We start from the raw sequence: 19,841 nt of genomic DNA on the forward strand, positions 1-19,841 counted from the left end.
GAGTCTTTGCCAATCCAAGATCAAAATCAAGGAAGGCTTCTCATGTGCCCAAGTGGCCTGACCTGTGGAGGAGTCCCGGCTAGCTCCCTTTTGCTTGAATTGTTTAATTAGATTTAAGAGACTTGTCCGCTAACTGGGGCATTTTAAAGCAAAGCAAAAGCAACCCCCCCCAGGAATCCAAGCCCACTCCTGGGCAAACTTGCTTCCTTTCTTTTAACTCAGAAAATCAACAGCCTTCACTCAAGCCCCCTGCCTGGCCATCCTGACTTACAGTGTCCCTGGGTCACACTACCCAGTGCTTGCACCTGAGGCCTGTGGCACGTCGCACGGCACTCTGGTTAAACTCCCCACTCAACTCTCCTAACACCTGGTTAAATTTTTACTCCAAAAACCGGGACATGATTTTGTGAAAGGTCAGACAGCTCAGTGATTGTTTGCTGAGTTTCACGTTGCTCAAACCTCAAATTCCCTCCCCTCTACCAACCTCACTTTGAAGTTTGAAAGGAAATTGATTAAATATACATTTTAGGAATCTTCCGATTTGCTTCTTAAACTAACAGAATTCTAAACTTTTTTTTTTTTAAACGGAAGGATTTTCAACTGTCAGCAGGTATAACTGGAACCATATGTCAGCAGAGACCAAGAGCTTTTCCTGGTTTTAGGATTTGTAAATTCTTATTGAAACGGAAGTAAGCAGGGCAGGCAGCCAGAGGGCCCCCGTGACAGCCCACGCTCAGATCTCATTTTAATTAGAAAATACAGATAGCGCCTGCTGAACCGAAGGCCTCCCAGAGCTCCCATCCCAGGGCGAACAAAGATTTGGTTTACATCCTGCTAGCCTCTGTTTGCAAATCATAGAGCACTTCCGGGAGGAGCTGGAATGTTGATTTCTAGATTACGGAGAGACTGCAGCCCAGCACCCTCCCCAGCTAATCCCCTCAAGTGATTTTATTTTCTTGGGGAAATATTTGCTCCCTTCTTCATTGCAGAATAGACGGAGGGTGTTCATTCTGAAAAGAGACAGTAAGGAAGGCCAGGATGAGAGAAAAGAGATTAGATGTCATCCACAGCAGGTTCATCATTTTCTCCTTTAGATTTCAGGCCCCTTGAACTCTGAGACCCAAAACCCTACATGCACTGATTGGCATCTGAGCTGTTCTGTATGACAGTGGTTCACTTGTCTAATTTTCTCCCTAATGTGTTCTGCAAGTGGTAGAGTAGAAATGTCCTATGAAAGACATGGCGGGCCCTAGCGCTCCCTCTCCCCCATCTTTCCCTGCCTGGTGTCATTTGAGCTCAGTGAGTCTCCAGAAAGGCCACGATTACAGTGTCAGCATCTGGAAGCTCCCCTGCTGGCACTGGAGCCTGACCCATGGCCACAGTGGAGCGGTGGCAGCGGGGCTGCACATGCTCAGACTGCGGGCGCTCCGGCCTTGGGTCTTCCACTGATAAGCCTGCTCTTCTTAGGGGAGCAGTGACTGCTATGTGCTATGCCTCCCGTCGGCCCTCCAGGCCACACGCCAGTGACAGGGCTGCGGGCATCACATTCCCGGCAACTGGAGGTCACTGGCTCATGCTGCCAGGGTTGCTGCCACAAACTGCCATGATCCGGCAGACAAAGGGGGATTTTCCCTTCCCCTGGGTTTACAGGCCGCTCAAATGCTTTACATTCCAGGAGCTGGGAGCGAGTGGAGGCTCCTGTGGTTTCTAATTAACCCCACAATTTAAATAACAATTCATGAAACCCCAAGGGTTGAGAGAAAAGCTAACCTGCCCCCTCCCGAGAGAGGCAGCTGGGTGGCCCTGGCTGGGAGGCTGAGGACTTGCCCTTTGCCAGATGTGTGACCAAAGGGGCAGAAGTCACAGTGAGTTTGTGGTGGAGCAAAGGGTGCATTGAAAGGGAACGGGTTTGGCGGGTTCCTGTCCTTTCCCCTCTGGTGAGAGTGCCTCTCCTGAAGGTTAGGTAGTCAGAAATGGGAGGAGGGCTTCCCCGGTGGCTCAGTGGTTGAGAGTCCACCTGCCGATACAGGGGACACGGGTTCGTGCCCAGGTCCGGGAAGATCCCACATGCCGCGGAGCGGCTGGGCCCATGAGCCATGGCCGCTGAGCCTGCGCATCCGGAGCCTGTGCTCCGCAACGGGAGAGGCCACAACAGTGAGAGGCCCGCGTACCGCAAAAAAAAAAAAAAAAAAAAAAAAAAGAAATGGGAGGAAAAGTTGCTGTGTTTACTCTTAGCCTCCAACTGAGAATTTTTACCCTTCTCCAGGGAAAATGTGGAACTTTGAAGTGTTCAAAACTCAGATTCTCACACTCTTAGGGGACTCTCCTGCTGTCCCCACTGCCTAGCCCCAGGTGACTGCTCTGTTTGTTGTAGAACTTTGCTGTTTTCTGGAATACAGACAAGTGAGGAGTCCAGGAAGGGCTCTGGGAGGCAGAGGGTCCAGCCAAGGTGCCCGCTCTGGGCCTCAGTTTCCCCATCTGTTATGGAAGGGTCTTCTGATGTGTTGCTTCCAAGGCCCTCGCTGGCCTTGGCAATCTATCCATTCATCCCTGAGCTGCTTTGGTGTTTTCACTGGGCCTGTCTGGGGCCTCAGTCATCTTTGCAGAGCATTGATCTCACCAAATTGTTGCCTGGTTACCCAAGGGATGGTTGTGTTCCAGATTTGGGGAAAATGGAACACTGGACGTAATCATCTCTAGGCAAGCTCTTCTATGCCTCAGCCAGCACCAGAAGCATGTCAGCATTTCTAGGCTCTCTGCGAGCTCATTTCCAACTTTCCTCCGTTTCCATTCCATTAAATCGAGCAAGTCACATTCCCCGAAGACACCTTCCAAGTTCTTGCCTCTGTGCTTCTGTACCGAGATGCCCTTCTGTCCTCACTTCACTGTGCCCGGAGCAGCCACCCTACGTATGCAGGCTCAGGCCCCTCCCTTACGATGGAGCACTGCAGCATGGGCCCCTTGTCACCCCTGCAAGAATCAGAGTTCCCCGAGGGTGGGCACCAGCTCAGATTCCTGCCTCTGCCTCCTACTCCTTGCTCATCTGGCACAGGCTCAGTTTATATTTGTTGGAGCAAAGCCTGGCTGTGAAGAGAAGTGAAGTAGACAGCCACAGGTGGACTCACACGCTTGCCATCTTCCTTGCAGGTGACCATCGCTGATGACTACTCAGATCCCTTTGATGCCAAGAATGATCTGAAAAGCAAAGCGGGAAAGGGGGAGAGTGCTGGCTACATGGAGCCCTATGAGGCGCAGAGGATCATGACAGGTAAGCAGAGCCCTTGGCACAGAGACTTGTAACTCAGCAGGGAGGCAGACGGGCCCTGTGGTCACCCGCCAGCCTCCAGAGGTGAAGGTGTGTACTTTCAAGGTGGTGGTTGGGGGGCAGTGCCGTGTTGAATCTTTACCACAGTTTATCTGTTCGTGTTTCACCGACCTCAGGAAGAAACTGGCAGGGCACAGTGGCAGTCCAGATACCAGGGTACCAAGTACAGTTAACCAAGATAGGGACTAAGAAGTACATGGGGAAGTGGGGGGGAAAGTTCTCTTAGAAATTTCGGATTAAAGAAAGATACAGCACTTGAGATGGAAAACTTAGCTTGGAACTTCCTAGCAGCCAGGGCAATAAAAGAAACAGCTGGGTCGCCTTGCTTTTATTACTTAGTAGAAGGGGGCAGACTAGATCGTTAGGGACAGAATTATCCCTGGCCCCATACAAGAAAATCTTTGTTTTAGGGCTGGAAGCAGCTTAAAGAGCCATGGTCTACGTGGCAGGTTTATAGGAAACACAGAGACTTTCCTCCTTTGGCTGTTTTCCTATTGGCCCTTGATGATAAAACCTGGCAGAGCAATGGTGTAGGGCCCAGGAGAATGTGGCCAGGTATGTGGTATCCTGGGGGTCTCTTTTTGCCAGGATGATACTTGGAGCATCTCTAAAGAATGAGCAGTTATCAGATATCAGCCATCTCAACAGACCCCAGGCATGGGCGGGTGGTAGGGAGATCATGGGCAGAGGAGAAGCCCCCCATGAACGTCCTCCTGGCTCAGGAGGATGGTCCAGGCACAGAGGAGCAGCTGTGTGGGTTGGCCCCCTCGGACCCTGCACAGGACAGTGATATGAGCAGAGTCATTACATGCTGCAGAGCGCGGGCAGGTAGCCCCCCGAATTTTGAGGCCTAGTGAGTTGGTGCCCTGTGTGTCTCAGGATTTGGGATTCACGTGCCTCCTTCTGTGACTCTGTTATTGTTTATTTGTGTTCATGTCTTTGAGCACTTTCTCTTGATTCCTTCTGAATTAGAAGGAAGAAGGGAGGGACTTCCCTGGCGGTCCAGTGGTTAAGACTCTACGCTTCCACTGCAGGGGGCGTGGGTTCGATCCCCGTTCGGGGAACTAAGATCCAGCATGTGGAGCGGCCAAAAAATAAAATAAAAATAAAATAAATATATTTTTTACAAAAGAAGAAGAAGGAGAAGGAAGGGAAGAAACAGTTACTGAGCACTTAGCACATTCTGGGCCCGCGTTGAACGTTAGCTCTCGGGCTGCAGAGACCCTGTAGGATAATTGCTGAAGAATCTGGGTGTGAGTCCAGGCCCTGCTTCCAGGACTCTGCGTCATGCTCTTCCTGCTCATGGAAGGCAATTCTCTGGCCACCAGTGTGGCCTCCAGAACACCTGGCCACTTTGTGAAGGGCTGAGGCAGGAAGCAATTGACCAGAGGGACTTCGGCCAGCCTGCTGGAGGGCCACCTCTTGTGGCCGTTCCCATCTTTCTAGTCTCTCCTGGCAAAGCGGCCTCCATGGGCGGCAAGAACCCAAGAGGTGAGTATGTGTTTGGGGCCAGGGTCCCAAGGTGAGGAGCAGCCTGTTCTCTTCCAGCAACTCAGGAAAGCAGATCTGCTGGTGGAGTCTTCACCTCAGGCCTGTAGGAACACCCACTCCTGCCATCACGCCCCATCACCTCCACCCACGTGCCAGCACCCCCATCAGGCCCAGAGAAACAGCCCCGAGCCCAGCTCAGCCCTCAGGGCCAGTGGTGGCCGCCGTGGCCCTGCGCCTCCCTGTAGCTTCCACTAGTCTTGCACTCAGCGGGCCTTGGCCTGGGTTAAAGGCGTGGTGGGTCCAGGAGTAACTTTGGGACACTGGCACATTCAGACATCAGGGCAGCAAAGGCTCTTTGAGGTCATCCAAACCCAACAGCCTTATTTTACAGATGGGGAAACTGAGGCTAGGAGGGAGAGGGACTTGCCCGAGGACACATAGTAAGTTGGAGGCGGACTCGCCAGCGTGGCCTGTGTTCAGCAGGGCAGACTCTGGGGTTGAGTGCTGGAGGAGGTGTAATGTTGAGTTTGGTGCCCAGGTATCCGGGCATGAGGAAATGGCAGGAGCTGTCGAGGCTGGAAGCCTCTGCCAGGTCCCAGGCTCCATACTGGGCCCCGTGACATATACACTCTTTAAACCTCACTGTGTCCCTGCAAAGGAGGTGTTGTCTCATTTCACAGGTGAGGGAGACTGAGGACAAGTCACTTCCCTGGGGTCACACCAGCAGAAGGGAGAGGCCCAGACCTGCATCTTTGGAACATGGGGGCAGGGGGCTGAAGGGGATGGGTGGGAACATCTGCTGGGAGCCCCGACTTTGGGGAGGGTCCGCCACTGCTCAGCGTCTTTGGAGTGGAGCTGGGCCTCTCCTGGGTGCTGCCATGGACCCCATCGGTAAGGAGCTGATTAACTGGGTGGAATTTTTAATGAGGCACACCCATGGGGGCCAGGTCCAAGGCAGGGCAGTGTGAGTTTACTGGAAATCTGGTAGGATCTCAGGCATTCTCTCTCCAAAGAAGCATCCTTCTCTTTGCTGCTCTGTGCTTTCTTCCTACCTTGGAGATTATGCCCAAATTTACCCGTGTTTTTGTTTTTAAGGAAATACGTGATTAAACAGGACGTTTTCTGGGTGTAATGACCTTGCAGCAGCTCTCTTTGACTTGGAATTCTTTGTGTGTAACATCACCATCACCGCAGTGACTGATGGCAAGGATGGGGGCTGGGTTAGCCAGCACCATATAAATGTTCCAGGAAGTAGCTCACTGAGCTGCCACGAAGCTTCCAGGGGAGGGGGAGGTAACAGAGGTTGGTGCTGGGGATGGCAGTGGAGCAGGGGGTGTGGCACAGAACAAGTTATATTCAGCCTTTTAGGGGGACCATCTTTTTTGATGCTGTAACATTTATGTGTATGAGTACACGTAGCTTCTAGTAACGAGGCAGGCATCTTTGGTACGTAAGACTAATGCTGCCAGGGGAATTCCAGTGGTTAGGACTCCATGCTTTCACTGCCGAGGGCCAGGTTCAATCTAGTTGGGGAACTAAGATCCCACAAGCCTTGTGGCCAAAAAAAAAAACAAAGAAAAAGAATAATGCTGCCAGGAAGAGCATGGCTTCTCTGCCTGAGATGACGTGCATCTCTGTACTGGTTTTGAAAGGAGACCAGACTGGAGTCAAGCAGATCTGGGACGGCCAGTTGTCACCTAAGTGACCCCTGGGCCTCAGTTTCCCCCTGAGAAGCAGTAGCCTTGGAGTGGGCAGTCAACAGTACTTCTAGCTGCTTTTGGCTGTGAACTGGCTGTTTGACCCTGCGCAGCACGTTCTGTGCCTCTGTTTTTCCCTGTTTAAGGAATGATGGGTCAATAATAACAGCAACAGCAGTGGAGGCCGCTGCTAAGTTCTCTCGTACTTGTTTACAGCACTTGGTGTGAGTTCTCATTGGATCTTCAGCGTCACTCTTTGAAGTGGAGGTGCCCATTTTACCAATAGACTGAGGCACAGAGACACTAAGTAATTAGTCCAAGGCCACACAGCCGGGTAGTCAGTTGGGGGGCTGTCTAAGGCCCTGTTTAACTGCTACACAGGACTTCTCTCCAGGGCCCATCCAGCCCTGGTGCACTCCCTGGAGCTTGATCTTCAGACTCCCCAGCATGGCCGACGTGGCCTGTGATTAAGTGGTAAGGTTTTGTCCTCTGTGTCCTTGGCACCATGCAGCAGGTGGTGGGGAGCCGGTGGGAGGTGTGATTTTGTGAACAGAGAACTCGGCCCAGCCCATTGGCTGTAGCTAGGATGGAGGGCATGGAGAAGCCTGCCTGTTTTTCTAGGGGCTCCTCTTACCCCTTTCTCTCTGTCTGCCTTAACTTACCCTCTCCCACAGACTCCCCTTTGTGTCAACCACAGGAATTAGGTTCTGGATCCAAAAGGGAGGCTCAGCTCTCCATGGAACCTCAGAACCCATGTATGCCTGGGCCTCATTTTCTGGCCCCATCACCGCTCTCACCTCAGCAGCAGCTCTGGAGATATTTCCTTAACACCCTAGGGCTCTATGGAACCCAGTTGGAAAGCTAGTGACCCAGTCCAAGCTTTCCTTTTTATAGGTAGGAAAACTGAGACTCAGAAAAGTCATGATCCTTTTGAGATTTTTTTTTTTTTAACACACTGATTAAATGTGAAGTTGTCTTGTGAGGCAGTAAGTTGACCATCCCTAGACGCATCCAGGCAGAGGCAAGACAACCAGCCCTGGGAGATGATATGAAGGTAGTTAAGTCTCAGATGTGTGGTTGGTTCAAGCTACCCCTGAGGTCTGTGTCAATCCTGAGCTCCGAGATGCCATGATTCACTGTGTCCGCCCCCATCATTAGACACCCAGGATCAGCCCCACGAAGGGAGCACCTGAGACCAACTCTGAATAGGAGAGGATCTGGTTAGGGCTGGCAGCTTCCTTTCTCAGTGCCAGCCTGACTCATGCCAACTGTGCAGTCCTGGTTCCGCTTTTCGTCTTTCTTGGCCCATCTCTTGAGGTCAGATTATGGTTTTGGCTTTTTCCATGTGTGAATTGAAGAGGAAGGATCACACCACTTCTTGGTTTCCTTTCTGCTCCCTTGTCTATGTATTTGGTGTCCCCAGGCCAAACCTCCCACTGAGCCGATAGGTAGGCCACCTCTCTCCAAATCCCTGCTTAGCAGCCCATTCTTTCCTTCTTCCCGGAGACTTGATCCTGGGGCTTGAGGGCCCCTGTTGCACAGAGACCTGCTGATGTGGTGGGAAGGGTGCTGGGCTCTTTTTTTTTTTTTCTTTTTTGGCCGGGCCACACGGCGTGTAGGATCTCAGTTCCCCGACCAGGGATCAAACCTGTACCCCTTGCGTTGGAAGCTCGGAGTCTTAACCACTGGACTGCCAGAGAAGTCCAGGGTGCTGGGCTCTGAGTCAGGCTGACTTGGGTGACTGTGTGTGTCAGGATGCTTAGCTTGTTGGGGGCTGCTTTGTAAAATAGGGCACACAACACTGATGTGAGTCTTGGGTGGAGGAACAAACTTTGTACATGTGCTTGAGATTATTGATATTGGAGGGCAGAGGGCCTGTTTGGTTCTTCACGTGGTTTTCTGTGCTGTTGAATTCTCTGGCCAGTCCCTCTAGGGGCCCCTGCCCACTTGGAGGTGGGTTGCAGGACACTGGAGCAGGTGGTTCCCCAGCCCCTCTGTGGTACCCTTGGTACCCTGGAGCCCTTGCTAAGCCCCGTTATGTTGGAATCTGGACCGTGTAACCTGGGCAAATGGTGCCCCTGCCTTTAGCAGTAATATCCATGAAGCAGGGAGACAGGCATGGACCTGGGTGGCTGGTTGGTGCACAGAGGTAAGCAGGTGAATCTCCAGGAGTTCAGAGGAGAGACCATCCAAGTGGGGTGGGAGGTGGGAGTGGTGGGGATGAGAGCTGGGCCTGGCAACCAGGCAGAGGGAAGAGCTTGAGCAAAGGCATGGAGGTGTGGGAGTTCTTTACTGGAGAGGAGTGGAAGGAGATGAGGCTTTTGATAGGATCCTGATAGGAAAAGCACATGGGGGCAAGAGCTTGTAAAGTCGGATTGTATCATGAGACCCTAGTTAGCCTAAAGGTGCAGAATATTTCTCACCTGGGATCCTTCTTCCCCAGGCCTTCAGCCCCAGGAATTCTCAGAGGTACCCAAGGTGGTGGTGGTGACAAGGACTGTGGTAGTTTGTTTTTTCAGAGGGCTTTCCTCTCTGGCAGGCACTGCTCCAAACACTTTCCACGATTGGCTCATTTAATCCTCCCAAGGAGCCTGTGAGGTATAGGTACTACTATCATCCCCATTTTATAGATGAGAATACTGAGTCTCAGAAAGGTTAAGTAAGCAGTAAAACCAGGAAAAGCAGTGCCATCTGGAGCCCTTGCCTTCAGCTGAAACACTATCACATCCGTCCTGGACTCCCAGAGGGTCTGCAGAAATAACTGGGAATTTTACGGTTACTTAGGCCTCATTTTTAGGTGTGACTCTCACCCCCACCCCCACCCCCTCCCTGTCCTATATAAAATTGTTCAAAGTGTCATCTCACAGGATGAATCACATAAGTATTAATTGAAAGCATTTTCATACAATTTTTAATATGTAAGCAATTACGCATTAAAAAGTCCTTAGCATGTTTTTATTATTAAGTCAACTTTATAGCACAATAAGAGGAAATTAAAAGAAAGCCATTTCACACACAGCCCCACTGCCCTGGCGTGGCTGTTTTCCTTGCTTAAGACTTGCCTTCTGCCCTTTTAAGCTCCATGTGCTTATAGGCACGCTCCAGGTAAAGCCAGTCACCTATTTTTAAGGCAGGGGGTGGAGGCGTCCTTTTGTATCTTCTCTTCCTCTGGCATGGCCTATTCTAGCAGCAACATACTTTCCTTCCAAGAGAATGGTGGTTGTGTACCACGTTCAAGTCTCTGTATTCCAGTGGTGGCCTGTTTCAGGAGGAAGGAGACAGGAAATGTGGATTCTAGCCCTGGCTCTGCCCTGGTCTGCTGTGTGACCTGAGGCAGGTTGCTTCCCCTCTCTGGGCCTCAGCTCCCTCATCTGAAAAATCAGATTCTGTCTTCTTTCCTGGGCTCCGTGAGGATCTTTATAAGCACTTAGGTTCCCCGCTTCTGTGGTCACATTGGGCTTCTCCAGCTGTCCTGGTCAGGACTGCACCTTCCCCCACCCCACCCACACCCACTTCCACTTGGCACCAGCCCAGGTCTTGCCAGGCTGTGAGGAAGAGCTGGCTCTGGCACCATCCCAGGAGCGCGCATGCTGGCCTCTGCTCTCAGGGCAGACAGGGCTGGGAGCTGCAGGTCTGCACCCTCTGAACAGCCAGCATCCAGAGGCCTTTCCTGGAGCTGCTATTCTTGAATCCCAGAATAAAAGCCCCAAAGACCCGCAAATGCTTCTCAGAGAAGGGGCCCTCTTGTAGTCCTGACTGGCCATTAGAGAGGTCACCTCCAGCCACCCTACCTGAGATTTCTGCCTTCCTCGCATGTTCACTGTCATCTCTGCCCTCCTGGCTCAAGGCAGCATTGTTGTTGTTTTTTTTTAATTGAAGTATCGTTGATTTACAACATGTTAATTTCCGCTGTACAGTAAAGTGATTCAGTTATACATATATATACATTCTTTTTAGAATATCCCTTTCCATTATGGTTTATCACAAGATATTGAATATAGTTCCCTGTGCTATACAGTAGGACCTTGTTGTTTATCCATTCTGTATAGAATAGTTTGAGGCAGCACTGTTTTCCTGTCCTTTTGGTGGCGGGAAAGTAGAGGGCCTTTCTGTCTGGGCCCTGAACCCAGGCCCTTCCAGCTCCACAGTGCCCGTGGACTCTGCTCCCAGAATGTCCATGCACTCGCCTCTCTTCCTCACCTGGCCGGCTCTGCCGCCCTGCTACCTGAACAGTCTCCGCACCCTTCATTCCCCTCCCCCTCTGCAGGCCCCGTGCTCCTCCCTGGCCTGCCTGCTCTCCAAGTCGCCTCAGGCTTCAGCCTCTCCTGGGGGTCACAGCTCTCCTCCGGCTGGGGGATGTCAGGCTGGAGCTGTCCCTGAAGAGCAATCTTTCTGTCTTGCATCCTCTTTCCACTTGGCCCAGAGAGGGGTACAAGCTGGCCAGAGTCACACAGCAGCAAGCCACAGAGCGGGTCTCCTGACTTCTAACATAGGGCTCCTGGTCTGGTTTTGAAATGTTTGGAAACCTGCCCTTGCCCACTCCTGCCTGACAGATAGAAGGCTCGGTCATGGACTGTGCATAGGTCCCTGGCTGGTCTATCATTTACCAGAATGATTTACCTACTGGACAGGAAGGAGATAATCAAGTGTAAATAGATTTTGTATTAGTCACCCGATGACTTTCCTGTTCTTGAGAAAGCACAGCTCACACACACGCCCAGCGGTGCTTTACCTGCTGAGCTCCAAGCCCAGGGAGGCGCAGTGGGGAGGGGAGCTGCCGAGGAAGACAGCAGGAAGCCCAGGTTCCCATGGTGACCAGTGAGCCCACACTGGCAGTTGCTTCCTATTCTCTCACCCCACATGCCCCTTGCCCTTTTGACCCTTGACACTGAGCTTGTTCAGCTTTTCAGGAAAGTTGCGACAGGACTGGGACAGGCCACGGAAAGCTGACAGTCATTGACAGCATTCCTGCTGTGTGCCAGACCTCGGTCCCTGCCCTCCAGGTGCCCCCTGGCGCATAGGGAAGGTTGACAAGGACCCAGACAAACACGGATGTCTGTAGTAGAAAACAGCCCAAGCAGAGTGATACCAGAAAGAGAACAGAGGAAGGGGTGCCAGGGGTCCTGAAGACCAGTGTGGGCTGTGCAGAGAGGGGGTATTGAGCAGAGCCACACTTGACGTCTTGACCCAAAGTGGCCTTCCCATCAAGGCCTTCCCTGGCCACTTAACTTCCATTTCAACCCATCCCCAACGCTTCTCACCCCCCTTCTCTGCTTGGTTTTGTTCCTTAACTCTGCTCACTATTTAGCATACTATATATTTTACTCACACTTTATCTGTTTATAGTCTGTCTGCCACTAAGGTGTGGATTTCACAGGGGCAGAAATGTCTGCTTTGTTCCTGCTGTAGCCTCAGTAGCTAAAGTAGGATGTGGCACAAAGTAGGGGCTCTGTAAACAGTTGTTAAATTCATGAGGCTATTAATTAATTCCAGGGACCCGGGGCTGGTAGACAGATTTGCTGGGGCCCCCTCGGGAGCCCAGAGACATCCCATCCTCCTCTGAAAAATGCCAGATCTGGAAAGTCTGAGTTTAACCAGTTGCTAAATGGGCGGAAAGGTAGAGAAGGAGCTGGGTTGTTCTCTGGGTGGGAGTTGGGTGGGAGTCGGGCAGGAGACCTTTGGTGCCTTGCTCCGTCTTGGAGATCAGTTCTGTCTGCATGCTGGTGGGCTACCTGAGGTCTCTGGTTGTGCCTCCTCTCTCTGTTCCCTCCCTGGCCGAGAGCTTCTTGAAGGAGAGGACTGGGTCTTAACCCATCCTCATGTCTTCTCTGGGCCCAGTACATATTTATCAGTTGAATGAATGAGCCCAGGAATACAAGTCTATGTGGAGAATAAATGAATGAAAAGGAAGCAAACAGTAAACAACTACTTGCTATAAGCAACTTTTTCCATTTGCCAAGACACAGTTGTCTGAAGTCACAGGGCCTTAGTCAGGGAGCAAAGTGTGATGCATATGTCCATTGGATGGGTGTTTGCAAGAGTCCACTGTGTGTTGGCACCGTTCTGTGCTCTAGGGGTTGAGCAGTGAACAAAGCAGAGTCCTTGTTCTTGTGAAGCTTTCGCCGTGGGTACAGGATCAAAGGGGAGTGTTACGTAACTGTGATTCCCGTAAACTCATTTCTGGGAACTCTGGTACTGAGAGGTCTGTATCCCAGACACTCTGCAGCCTCTGGTCACTTCAGCTCAAGGGCTTTCTCAAAGTCAAGGGCAGATTGGAGGCTTGTCCCCAGAGCCCTGACCACCTTCAGGAGGGTAGGATGGCCTCAGTGCTGTCTTCGGGGTTTGAGGGGCACAGCTTTGGCCCAGTGGCTGCCTTCCATGTTCCTCTCTCTTCTTGGCTTCACTGCAGGAGCACAGACTCTGGGGGTTGTCATGGATTTTCCCAGAGCAGCAAGCACCATCCTGTGTGCTGGCACCAGCCTCACAGGGGTGAGGGCCCAGACCCCGGGAACGCAGCCCCTAACTCCTCTCTCTCTCCTGACAGCTGTGAGAGAAACGGGCATCCTCCCAAAGGTGGAAATGAAGGAACGGGAATGTGAAATAGAGGAGCTCACCTCCGCATCCCTGTCTCTTGCCCTTTAGAATTCCAGAGAGACATTAAAAGATCTGAAGGCACAGAAACTGATGGAAATGCCTGTCCAAAAGTAGACTCGGGTCAATTGGCAGCAAAGTTTCTGGCATCCTCTGCCCACCCACCAGCGCGCCTCGTGTGTGGGCAGAGCATGGAGGCTGCGGGGGACGCCACCCATCCTGAGCAGGTTAGGAAGTTGTTGAGGACGTTGTGCCCCCTGGGTGCGTAGGATGGACTAGAGCAGAGAGGAGCAAGAGGCAGCGAGACTGGTTCTGTGGTTCTGTGGCTACGACAGTCATCCGGGCCGGGGGGCCGAGGCCGGAGCCAGGGCCGTGGCTGAGGGGTGCTGCAGGTGGGAGCAGGTGGGTAGGGCAGAAGAGCTTGCCAGCCTTGGGGAGCAGTTGGTGAGGGGGAGGGAGGAGCTGGGACCCTGGTGAGGGGGAGGTTGAGAGTGTCCGTTACCCGATGGGGACTGTCCTATCCAAGAAGGGGAGGAAGGTTCTTGTGGGGGGATTGAGTGGGTTCGGATGTGGCACCATTGCATTCACGTGTTCAGAGGAGGGCCCCAGGGGAGAGGAGCTGGTTTGCAGGGGCTGCCCAAGCAGACTGCCCGCCATAGTTTCTGCCCCACCAGAAGCCTGAAGAGGGAGATTTAGTGATTTGCCCCACACCCTATTATTTGACTAATTAATTAGTACCCACCTCTAACTAGCACTCAGCTTGGCTTTCTGGAAGTTTGTAGCAATGACAGAGGGCTGTATTTAAAGGACCCTTTTGTAGATTATGCCGGGAATCTCCCTAAGGCTCTGGGAGGAAGCAGTGTCATTATTTCCATTTTGCAGATGAGAAAGCTGAGTCCTGGAGGCTAACTGGAACTGTGCCGAATTCCAGGCCCCCTCTCCCTGCAGGGTCAGTGCCTGGCCGCGCGAGAGAAGGATGCTGAGTAACAGCGGGTTCGCGTTTTTTTGATGAAGCCTTTCTGTCTAAGGGGTAACAGGTGCCTGAGGTCCAGTCCTCCTCTTCTTCCTCCTCCTGGCTAGTCCTGCCTTTCAACTCTTTCACCTGGCTTAGTCTGTGTTTTGGGGGATTTTTTGGTTGGTTTTTTTTTTTGCGGTACGCGGGCCTCTCACTGTTGTGGCCTCTCCCGTTGCGGAGCACAGGCTCCGGACGCGCAGGCTCAGCGGCCGTGGCTCACGGGCCCAGCCGCTCTGCGGCATGTGGGATCTTCCCCGACTGGGGCACGAACCCGTGTCCCCTGCATCGGCAGGCAGACTCTCAACCACTGCGCCACCAGGGAAGCCCAGTCTGTGTGTTTTAATGAGGTATTCTGCCTCCTTTTTGGTCCTTTTCCAAAACTGGCAGTGTGAGCATCATAAATAAACAAAATGCCTTTTTGCTCTCCCTTCTAGAATGCAGGCTTCTAATTGTACCTGGCAACCACAAAAGTGACGCACTGGAGAAGGGGTCACCTTCTGGGGCCCGAGCCTTCCTGTGGGTCCTCCCTGGTCTGGTTCCACAGTAGCTCTTTGTGCAATCTCACTGGTACAGCGCTTACCACATTGCCTTGTAATTTATCTGCTGGGTTGGGGCCCCCCTGGAGGACAGGGACCACAGGGCTTGGAACTCTTGCCCTCAGACTGTCGGCACCCGGTGCTTGAGATATTGGCCCAGAACTTTCCGGTAAAGAATGTCCCCAGGTCAGAATGTGCTGGGTTTGGTGGAGTGTTGTGAAATGATTGGTAAACTCTTCCTCCAAGGTTAGAGCTTTCAGGTCTCGAGTTGAGTCACGAGTCCCCAGTCGGCTCACCCCCCCACCCTGGCCAGTGGGTCCCCCTGTCCCTCTCGCTGATCCTGGGCTCAGCTTACTGCTTGTGCCTCTGTAGGTTCACTCCCATCACCAGGCCTCAGGTCTCCATGCAGGGACTGGCATGTACACTCGTGTCCCTATGAGCCCCAACCACAGAGCGCTCCAGATTGGGCGTCCTTTCAAGTCTGCGTTGTCCTTGTCACCCTCCCTTGGCCCTTGGTGTCACCAGCTGCCCCTCTCCCCCGCCAGCTGGGTGCCCAAGTGTCTGAGCCCTCGTCTCCCTCACATGACCAGCCTTCCTCATGCCTTTCCTCAGCACCAGCATCCCGCCTGCCGAAGCTGGGACACCTCTGGCCTGACCCAGCTGATCTTCCCAGCCAGCAGGCCCGGCACAGTGCCAGGTAGGGGAGAGTCTGCTCCTGTCCGTCTCTTCTTCACTGGGTTCCAACTCGGTGCCTTTGCTCACGCTCTTCCTTCCCTTCCAACCCCAGCTCAGCCTGCCAGCTCAGGGTCGCCTTCCCTCGAAGCCCTTCCATCGCCACCAACCAGCCTCTTTCGAAGTCAGCATCCAGTCAGGAACCCTGCCTTGCAGAACTCCCTGTTTCCATTTTACTGGTGAGGAAGCTAGAGCAACTGCCAGGGGCCATGAAGAGGATTTCTGGCGTCCTGGGAACTGTGTTCCCAAGGCCAGGCAGGGGCAGGTCAGGTGGTCAGTGGGGTAGGGGAAGGACCCTGGGCTGAGGATGGTGGAGACAGGGACAGCAGCTGTAGGGTCAGACTGGATGGATCGATGGGGGCCAGCTCCCACCCTCCTCAGGGACAAAAAGCAGAAACCTGAAGGGGGGCGGGTGTCGCTCCAGCAGCAACTTCACAACTCAGCAGAACTGCAAACAGCCAGTGGGCGACAGCGCCCCTCTGCCCACTCCACCCCTGCCTTCCTTGGCCTCTTCTAGGGCCTTATTCCCATTCGCTAGCTCAGAGCTGCTTCCTTGGAGTCTGCGAGGGAAAGAGTTAATGCTGGGCCCTGCTTCTCTTGGGGTGGTTGGAGTATGGGGAGTGTGGTGCCAGAGCAGGTAAGATAGAGGAGGGGCAGCCCCGCCCTTCCAGGTGAAGCTGAGGAGGGGGCTTTGTCCAGTATCTGTTGAGCCCCAGTTGGGCTGGGCGTTTGGAGCACACCTGGGCCTGCCCCCTGGAAGCCCATTCCAGTGGGAGGTGGCACGTGCTGTGGAACTGCATCAGTGGTTGAGGAGGTGTGGGCATAGAAGTGAGTACCTGGGGGCTGCGCGAGAGGGCACAGACTGGTCTGCTTGGGTTGGTGGGTCGTGGGTTAGAACAGACTCCTCTACCTGGTGACTGGGCTGGGAAGGGTGGTGGGAGCAGAGGCGGTGAGGGGCGAGACCCAGCCCCATGCGCCAAGGAGGCCTGGGAGGAGCTGCAGGACTGTCCCGACTGATCCCAAGGAGGCCCCAGTGTTTTGCTGAGGAGGCCTCAGAATTGTGAAAAGCACCCACCCAGGGCAGTCACCTAGGCTGCTGGCTCGCCCACCTCTGCTCAGTCCTCCTCACCCCACCCCCAGCTCAGCCTAGGCTTTCATGCAAAGGAACCTTGTTGAATTGAGCCTCAGAGAAAATCCGGCAATGTTTTCATTATTTTCATAATTCACACCCAGAAATTAGGAGGTAGGGTTTGTTTGTTATTAATATACTCAGCCCGTTTGACCCCTAGACTTGAAACTAATTTTCATCTGGACCAAGATGTGCTGTAAATCCCAAGGATCCCAGTGCTAATGAAAAGCTCCAGGTGGCCCTTTGGGCCCCTGCCCCACGCCCTGCGTCAATCCTGAACATTCGCAGGAGAAGGGCGGAATCCCCTGGGCTGAGACCGAGGAATCGCCTTTGGTTTCATGAAACCCTCAGGCTTCACAGCTTCCCAGGGGTTTGGTGCCCAGTCCTGGAGTCCACAGGAAGTAGTGCTTCATCTGAAATCTGTCGTCAGTTTTTAGCTGCTTTTGACCTGAACTGTGTGTGGTGCTGTTTGAAAAACTTGAACTCGGGTGTTAAAACCTTTCCCCTCTCTGGAAATCATCCTTCCTAGAGTGAGGGTTTTAGAGCCGTGCTAGACTTGGGGACTGTCTGGTCCTCCCTCGTTTTACAGGTGAAGAAACAGAAGGCCTTCGGGGTGGGGTAGGGCTGCCACTGAGTGGTGGAGAGATGAGATCCCAGTCCAGGGCTCCTTCCAGTCCCCACAGTGTTGTTTGGTAAGTGATCCAAGGCCTCGTGAAGCCGGTGTCCCCTTGTTTCTGGGGAGTTCCTTACCATAAATGACCCATCTTCCCTCCTTCCTGCATCCCCTCAGCCTTTGCAGTGGCCGGCACCCGTGGGAGGTGTTGCCTCTGTCCAGTCCTGGGGGAGAATGAAACTTCTCGCCCCCCACCCCTGCCTTCCTCTGCTGGAGCCCCATCTAAGTCAGTCCTTCACTCCGCCTCTGGGGCCCCGTCTGCAGGCAGTGATGTCTCTTCCTTCTCTGGGACTCAAGAGTCTACAAGGAAAACATCTTTGTTTCAGGAAATCTGTGGGTCTTTGGAATCTTTCTGATTAATATTGTCAGATTAGTTGGCCTTTCTCTCATTTTCTTCCAGGACCTTGGCTATCAGTTATACACATGGAGTGATTGTCATAAAAGTTTACATTTACTTTTCCTTTTACTGATTATAAAGTGCTTTTTTAGACATTATCTCATTTCATCTTCAGAATGACCCTGGAGGCAGCCCAGTTATTCTCGTTGTTGAGACAGAGAAACTGCAAACTAGGGAGTAGAGTCACCCAGCAGCAGGGCCGGCACGTGCGCTCAAGTCTCGGGGTGCCAAGTCCAGTGTTCACTTGCTGTATCACATCAGGCCCTGTCCCTGCCCCTTTCTTTCATTGACTGGAGCCTGTGCTCTGAGCTACATCCTATGGGACAGGTCATAGGAGTTAAAGACAGTCACAGCCACTCCTGCCCTTCAGAGCTCACCTCTTATCTACAGAGGCCTCAGCGGGGAAGTGTGGGTGAACTGCTGTGTGTGCAAGTCAGCATTCAGACTCCTTGACGGACGCTGGGGGAGAGAGCGCTGCGTGCCGGCGAGTGCGTGGCCTCCAGGGGCACCAACCTGGGTTCCCTCTGGAGCCAGCCGGCCCTCCTTCCCGCTCTCACGTCAGGGGCTGCCTGTCAGCCCTGTGTCCCCCGGCCACACCTGGTCTTATCCTGCAGTGAGGCGGGACTGCAGAGGACCCAGCTCTCCTGGATGAGGCTTCCAGGTCAAACCGTCCAAAGGGCTGGGCCTACAGGAGCCACCCAAAGCTAAAGGACAGGGCTGCCCAGGGCCTCCCCATCCACAGAGAGCCCGTGTGTTTTCACACACAGGGTGAGGGGAGGCACAGTCGTGTCTGGAAAGAGCCCTGGGTTTGACGCTAGACGCGGAGCTATAATTATCATCTTTAATTACACGACAGTGCCTCTGCCAGGGAGACGTGCTGGCCGATTATCTCCTCTCCTGACAAGGGTGGTTCCATCTCCCTTTATAAGTACTGACATAAACAGCACACATGCACTTGAGATTTCAAAATTATGAAAGGCCCATTCAGAGTCGCCTACCAAGGACCCCTGGCTTCTTTTCCCACAGAAAGGGGCCAGCCAGGTGGAAGCCATACAAGTGCTTTTGTGCCGGCTGCTGAAAAAGAATGCCCGCTTACCTCTGTGTGGCCTTGATCTTCAATACTAGAAGAAAAGAACACACCTTTTCCCTGATGCTTAAAAAAAGAATAGTAGAAAACCACGTAACGATAGCCGTTGTGTTTGTGTTGATGTCCTGAACACATCCATGCTCCTCGATTCTCACACCACCCTGGGGAGGTAGACAGGGCACATGGTGTTATCCCCATTATGTAGCCGGGGAGATGAAGGCTCAGAGAGGTTAAGGCACTTTCCTGAAATCACACAAGAAACCAGGACTGGAGCCCAATACCTGACCATAAGCCGGGCTTCCACACACACAGGGCAGTTTCTATGGTTCATTTTGGGAGCTCCCTCAACCCCTGATGCTCTGGGGCTCCGTGTTGCAGGTAAAGCCATTCTGGCCCAGGGTATCTTGCACATTATAGGGCTCTGATGAGGGGAGCCCCCAGAGACTTTGGAGGGCAAATCATGCTAGAGTCCCCAGGTGGACAGATTAGCCCCATGTTGCAGTCGGAATCCTGCCTGGCCTCAGAGCAGGTCCACCAGGGCAGGAGCACTCAGTGCAGGAGACATGGAGGCTCCGTGGAACACCCACCCAACTCTCTGCCCCCGGCCCTGTTCTCTGGGCAACCAAGAGGCCCCTCACCCCAGCCTGTCTGTAAAACATGAGGAATGTCAGTCCAGCACCCTGCCCACCACCCTGGGTCAGGGTGAGGGGCAAGCTGCCCTGAAGATGTGAGTTCAGGGCCTTCCAACGTCAGTTTGTGTCATAGTCACATGGGGAAGCGAGGGGAGGTGGGTGTGCCGTGTTGCAAATGCAGATTCCTAGGCCCAGTTCCTTAAGGCTCACTGGGGCCCAGGAATCTGCATTTTAATAGCTGGCTCCATGACTCTGGGACAGATGGTCCCATGGTTTGAGATGCCCTGCTTTAGCCTGGGGTCTCCTTCCATGCCTGGCCCTCTGGTCTGGTCTGCCAGCAACATCGCACTCCCTGACTCCTTGCCTCACTCTCTTTCTACCTCCACTGCAGAGGCGTGGACATCCATTCTGGTGTCTCCTTGACATCCCTCTCTGCAAATCCTGAGCACCGGGGGCTGCAGAGAGGAGCAGAAACCCCTGCTCTAGGAGTGGGCAGTGTCGGGGGCCCAGTCTTGCAAGCTTATCTTGTTAGCTTC

General features: G+C 53.2%; 1 protein-coding gene across 2 annotated transcripts in view; it reads left to right on the forward strand.

Moving 5' to 3' along the window:
• SHB (SH2 domain containing adaptor protein B) overlaps nt 1–19,841 on the forward strand; it is a 137,983-nt gene that overhangs the window by 45,875 nt on the left and 72,267 nt on the right. For both annotated transcript variants that reach the window (XM_032634910.1, XM_032634911.1), the window contains exon 2: nt 3,148–3,268. In XM_032634910.1, the coding sequence (XP_032490801.1) occupies nt 3,148–3,268 (121 nt within the window). The remainder of the gene's footprint in view (nt 1–3,147; nt 3,269–19,841) is intronic.

This window comes from Phocoena sinus, chromosome 6 (genome assembly GCF_008692025.1).
Source record: "Phocoena sinus isolate mPhoSin1 chromosome 6, mPhoSin1.pri, whole genome shotgun sequence".
Taxonomy (NCBI): Eukaryota; Metazoa; Chordata; class Mammalia; order Artiodactyla; family Phocoenidae; genus Phocoena; species Phocoena sinus.